Below are 6,409 nucleotides of genomic sequence, written 5' to 3' on the forward strand. Positions count from 1 at the left end.
CACGAGATGAAGGAAGAATAGCAAAGAGACACGGAGTTTCTCTGTCTATCTATCTCCTTCATTCTCTCTCTTCTGTGTAACCCTTCTTTCCTTTCTTTTCCGGTAGTCTACATGATTTACCACTTCATTCACACTTCATAATCTCTTCTCTCTCCACTTTGGTATCATGAGATCTATTCCGAGCGATGTTTCTTTTCTCGTTCTGGTCACTTCACTTCCATATGGAGAATTTCTTTAGAAAGACAGGAAGGATATCTTACTATAGGCTTGAATGCTTTCATGTAGTGTCATGCATACAGACGTTGTTACGCATACAGGTATATATATGTATATGTATCGGCGTTTGCATGTGCATATATATAGATAGATAAACGGATAGGACTATAGATGGAGAGGTCAATAGATAGAGATCTGCCACACTTATATATATATATATATATATCTCTGTCTTATGCCTGTATACAAGCATATTCAGCTACGTCTATAGACATATACATGAACAATCTATACGTCCGCGCATATTCGTTCGTGTACATATATGTATACATAACTATATACACAGAAAGATACACGTATGTGATGAATGATTAATTTCTACGTAAGTAGAGTTTAGGGATTAGGGTAGAGTTCTGTTGCGAGGACTGAATAGTGTGAAGCTTGACATCTTACGTATGTTGCCTTAGACATTTTCACACTCTGGCGCGTTTTTCTTTTTTCTTTCTTTTTGAATTGTCGTCTCTTTTTCCTAAGCATTTTCTCCCCTCTCCACGTGGTAGCTTTCTTTCTTTGTCCATCTATTGGTCTATCCATCTGTCCTGTTTGGCCTCCATTCATCCAATCATCTTTCTTTCTTTCTTTCCCACTTTTCTTTTCTTCTTTCTTCTTTGAAATAGAGGAGATAATGAAACTTCGGAAGTTGTCTGTGAAAGTTGTCGAGGAAGGTGAAGAGACCATCGGGATGAGGCTACCTATCTTTGCATCGAGATATCTAATAGGATCCTATCCAGCGGCCCTTCATCTTCTTCGGCGTAAACATCTCTTTCTTATCAAAAAAGGCACGTACGTCGCCGCTTAAGTCTATTGTCGCGTAGAAAAGAAGACTGTCTTTCAAAGGAATCTATTCTCTTCTTTGTCTTCACCTGATCTGTTTCGATTTTGTGAAAAGGAGAGAGAGAAAGAAGTGTATATAGGTAGGTATATATGATGAGTTCTCTGTTTTGAAGACAGAAAATTCGGCTGTATTTACACGTCATTCCACTGTTGATGCATGCATAGGGTCAGAGCCTTTATATTTGTATTTTCAATTACACACTATCGTTGTCTCCTTTCCTCTTCTCTTATTTTAGACATGTCCTAGCAGGAGACATACACACCTAGGTAAATCTCCTATCTTCTGTAAGCACGTAGATATTGCAGAAGGCAAGAGTTTGTTTCACACAAGGGGAAAAGCGAAACAAGATTCATGTAAAGACGCAAAGAGAGAGATGGCAAATAGTCCCGATAGGTCTTTCTCGTTTCACTCCTGTGGACGTCAGAGATATATGCGTAAATATATATATATACATGTACATATGCATATATGTATGTACTTCTCCCTTTCATTCTGTCTGTCTCCCTCGAAGATAACATGCATGTGTATATATATATATATATATAATATAGACAAATATGCACGCATATATATATATATATATTTGTATGGGCCTATATATCTCGATCTATATATATAGAGAGAGATGAATAGGTAGGAGTTAGCTTACCGGTGTGTGTCTAGCAAGTTCCCTTGTATCTCTACTGTCTATCAGAACTGCTCTGATTGATGTAGGACAGCAGACGGAGACTGACCTGCGAAAACGCTTCTATCTCTTTGCGTGTGGCAAAAAGCTCCTTACGACGAGTTGGAGTAAGGCATTGCTTGTGTGTATGTAGAAGTAGATCTCCGTATATGTGTATATGGTGTATACATGTATGTAGACTGTCGTTGTCCGGTATTGTTTCTAAGCTTATCTAGAAGAAGGACAAGAAGAAGATCTTGTCATGGTAGTGGAAATAATGCTTATGTGCCTCTCTGTGTGTTCGTCTATTACGACTACTACCTCTTCAGGCCCCTAACAGACCATTTACGATTTCTACGTCTTCAGGTCAGAGGCTCTCTCTCTTCTTTCTTTTCCTCTTCCGTTTCGTTGTCTCTTTCCTTCTTTCGTTTCTTTTCAACTGTTTTACTTGTTACATTCTCACAACGCATAAAGGAAAGAAAAGAAACCTCACTTCTTCTTCTTCTTCAGTCGGATGAGCTTTAGAGGTAGTAGTAGTAATAGTAGTAGTGTGATACCTTCTCTTGGTCTCTCTTTCTCCAGTCGTTAGAGTCTACGAGGTCCGGGAAAGAAAAGCAGAAGACTGTGAAGACCACCTTGCTTTTCTTTTTCTCTCTCTCTAGGGCTCTTGTTTCTCTTTCGCTTCGTTGTCTATGCACGCGTGCGTGCATGCACAAGTTCTTGTTTCTCTTCATCTGTATTCTTTTTGTACCTTTCTTTCTTTCTTCGGACCGTCATCTGAAGCTCTTAAGAGATTCCACACATTGGTTGAGGTGGGAGGCTTAGAGAGGTGAAGGAAAGCTCTTGTTGTCTCTTGTTTGTTTCTTCGCTCTCTCTCTTTCTGTCGTGCAGGATACGATTTACGCGTACATTCATACATATATAGGTCTAGATCTTCATGTAGATCTCCCTCTATATATGACTGCATGACTAAATGGGAATGTATATCTATCTCTCTGCCTACCTGTCTGTATATCTATGTATCTGCTTATCTGTCTATCTTAGACTATCTGTCTGTCTATCTATCTGTTTTAAGTTTGTGTATCTATCTGTTGCTATATGCTACATACAATGGAGTGTTCACATCTCTCCGTATACTTAGACACGTGTATATACACCAGGATAAACATATGACTTTGTTTAGATATTGATCAGGAAATCTCAGTTTACTTTTTCCTTTCTTTTTCTTTTTCTTCCTCTCGTTTCTCTTCTCAGCGGGAGAGACCTGACGGATGGAGAGACGTCTGTGTAGAAGAGGGAGACAGGATATACTACCCCCATGGCTTAGATCTCTTACATAAGGCGAAAGAAGAAATTGTATCTAACAAAGAGAGAGAATCGAAGGAAGGTGCAGATGAATTGAATGGAGAGACAAAGGTATTTGACTTAAGAAAAAGGTAAAGAAAGAATGAGGAAACACGAAGAGAAAGAACATTATGTGGAATGAGGGAATCTTATAGAATGGCAAAGAAGATAGTCTATAGGACTGTTTCATTCCCCTAAAGAAAAAGAAGAGAGGGACAGTATTATACATACATACATACGTAGTCATACATACGTATTCATACATGTACACATATCCATACAGACATGCATATTTATACATACATAGATACTTATTCGTACCTATACATATACATCTATATACGCGTATAGATAGATACATCTCCACACAAATATATATATATATATATATTCTGTCGCCGTCGTAGATCGACGTAAGCAAGCAGGTCTAAACAACAGACGAGCGTACAGGCAGAATTTCCTACCTTCCATGAGATGTTTTCTCTTTTACACTCCCCGGTTCTTCTTCGATAGCAGAGATACTCGTCGAGGTCGTTGGGCCCCCCTTCTGTCAGGTGTATATACAGCTCAAGCTTCTCCCTACCCTTGTCTGTTTGCTGCTTTGTTTGTTCTTTGCTTGTTTCCAGACTCTTATATAAAGATACAGATTTCCTAGCAATCGATAAACCTTTTGGTTTACCTTCCAAATCTCCTCTTTCTTTCTCAAAGAAACGAATGAATGTAAGAGAGCAACGACTTATCATGGAATACAACACAAATGAAGGATCTCTCCTTCTCCCTCTTCTTCTTGTTCCTCCTCTGTTGAAGCAACCATTTCTTCTTCATCATTCTCTTCTATATCTCCTTACCGTTTTGTCCTCCGGAGATGCCGCGATATGAGATATAGGTAGATCGAGAGGTAGGCTAGAGAGAGATAGATCTAAGATAGGTAGACAGATTATAGATAGATGGACTCTAGATAGCTAGGCAGAGAAAAGAATGATAGATGAACTAGAGATAGATAGATAGATATTCAGATCAAGAATCGGTCGACAGGTAAATAGATACACCTGAGTAGTGTCTATAGGGTTTTGCTATGTTTTCTCACTTTCTCTCTGTTTCTGTGTATGTGAGGTCTCGGGGTGGCATGTGTATACATTTGACCAGTCAAGGTAGTTGATCTGAATCTCTTTTCTCTCTTTCTGAATTCAAACAAGTTACATCTCTATAGAAGTCTCTACATGCCTTCCTGCATGCATGCATGCTTATCTACCGGTGCATGCATGCACTGAGTGTATCCGGGTGAATAGACTTCACTATGCTTTCACATCGCAAAGAGCGAAACGCTCTTCAGTCATCAAGACCGCAGCTTCTGGATCTCGTTAAGGTCGATTCCTTTCTCTCTGCATGGTCACTCTCCATTTCAGAAGAAAGCAGAAGATTCTTTCTATCCATCGGTCTATCTAAGTCTGTCTACCTTGTCATCTATCAGTCCCTGACTGGCGTTTACAGAAGTTACGTGTTCATTTCTTCTTCTTTCCTTTCTCTTCTTTCTTCAGAAAGAGGAGTGTTCTTCTTCTTCTCCTATTTCAGTATCTTCTATTTTACATCAACTTCGCTTTTCTATGGATGAGGTATCTTCTACGACAACAAAGTAAACTAGATCTCTCCTCTTCTTCTCTCTCTTTCTTTTTTCTTGCTTCCTCCCTTTTTCTCTCGATTCAAGTGTACTTCCTAGTGAGTTGAGCGCATGCAACATAAGTAGGGGTTAATTTCTTTGGTCTTCTCCGCAGGCAGTCTACAAGAAAAAGAGGTTATGCTCTGCTGGGACGTCTCGATCTACGAATACACACAAGGGTGTCGTATGTACAGATGTATTGTCGTATATATACGAAGGCTTACTTATGTGTATAGGTGAAGTAATTACCTGCCTATGTATATATATAGGTCTGTACGGAGTACCTACCTTGTTTGTGTAGTCTCTGAAGTCGACAAGAAGAAGAAGAAGTGTGTATACATTGATCGCTTCCCCTATAAAAGTGGAGTTGATATAGATAGACATCTCTACGCATCTTTGTTAGGCGCGGCACATTCATCCTTAGTTGGCTATGGAGTTCATAGTAACACATCCCCTCGGACCATTCACAAGAGTGGGTGATTTGCACCTTCCTTTTGCCCTTCTTTCCTTGATGACGTCTATCTATCTATCTATCTTCGGTCTATTTATCTTTAATGTATCTCTCTACCATTAATCTATGATTGATTTGAGAAGACTGGGAGTGCGAGAAGAAGAAGAATAAGAAAGTCCACTTCTCTCTTACCTCGGCTCAGGGTCTATCACCTCTCTATCGGACAGTAGCCTTTGAAGGCCATGGAAAGTCGTGCGATTTCCTTCATCTTCTTTTCTCTCTCTATATGAGGTTTCTTGTATGTTTATTCTATCTATAGGAGTTTTCATGGAGGTGTCTGAAGCAGTTGTGGAAAGAAAAGAAGAAATCATCTTTTAAAGGGCCAGAGCCAGAGCGCTTTCCTCACTCCCCCGCTTGCATGCAGAGCTGGACGTGCGAGCATTCTTTCATGTGTCTTTCTTCTTCCTCTTTTTCGGCTTCTTCTCTTCTTCTTTTCTTTCTTTCTCTCAGAATCCGTCCATCTTGAATGTCTTGAGCTCCGATGTGACGGGGGTTCTTCTCTTAGGTCGATCCAAATCCACTTCTGCACTCGCCCTAGATAAACTACGCACGTAAGCACCTCTTCTCCCTCCTCGAATAGGAAGATATACACACATACATATCTACAAATATTTACCGTGAAACCTGAATCTACCAATCTATCTTCAATCTGTCTATCTCTACGGCTATATATGTATATATATATATATATATATATATGGTCGTACACGTAGTCTATGTTCTTGTCTACATTAGTTCGACGGTAATGATTGCTTGTAGCGTGCTGCTTCAAAGTCTTGTGAATTTCCTTCCTCATTCAAGTCTTTCATATTGTCCCTGCACACATTTATTCTCTACATATATATTCATACATACTCACATACATATGTTTCTATACAGGTATAGAGAAACATATTTGTACTGAATGCATGCACTTCATGCAGAAGCAAAGACCGAACATATGTATATCGATTTATAGGAGACACGATACGTATGTATGCATGTATGTATGTATATCTCTATATCTCTCTCTATATATTTTGCTTTTTCTTTTCATGATGAAGTGCATGGTGCAGTGTTCGTATGTTTCTTTAGGTGTATATAGATATGCATATTTTGTGTGTATGCATGAATATATATGTA

General features: G+C 39.2%; 1 protein-coding gene across 1 annotated transcript in view; it reads left to right on the forward strand.

The window, feature by feature from the left end:
• Positions 1 to 891: 891 nt before the first annotated feature.
• The window catches only part of CSUI_010937 (rna pseudouridine synthase superfamily protein), a gene marked incomplete at its 3' end in the record, with an annotated part of 5,999 nt that continues 481 nt past the window's right edge, over positions 892 to 6,409 (forward strand). Inside the window, exons 1-6 of the mRNA XM_068071038.1 lie at positions 892 to 1,059; positions 2,105 to 2,141; positions 3,030 to 3,211; positions 3,746 to 3,839; positions 4,658 to 4,732; positions 5,738 to 5,770. Coding sequence (XP_067916986.1) covers positions 902 to 1,059; positions 2,105 to 2,141; positions 3,030 to 3,211; positions 3,746 to 3,839; positions 4,658 to 4,732; positions 5,738 to 5,770 — 579 coding nt within the window. The remainder of the gene's footprint in view (positions 1,060 to 2,104; positions 2,142 to 3,029; positions 3,212 to 3,745; positions 3,840 to 4,657; positions 4,733 to 5,737; positions 5,771 to 6,409) is intronic.

Source organism: Cystoisospora suis (assembly GCF_002600585.1).
Source record: "Cystoisospora suis strain Wien I chromosome Unknown contig_8958, whole genome shotgun sequence".
NCBI lineage: Eukaryota > Apicomplexa > Conoidasida > Eucoccidiorida > Sarcocystidae > Cystoisospora > Cystoisospora suis.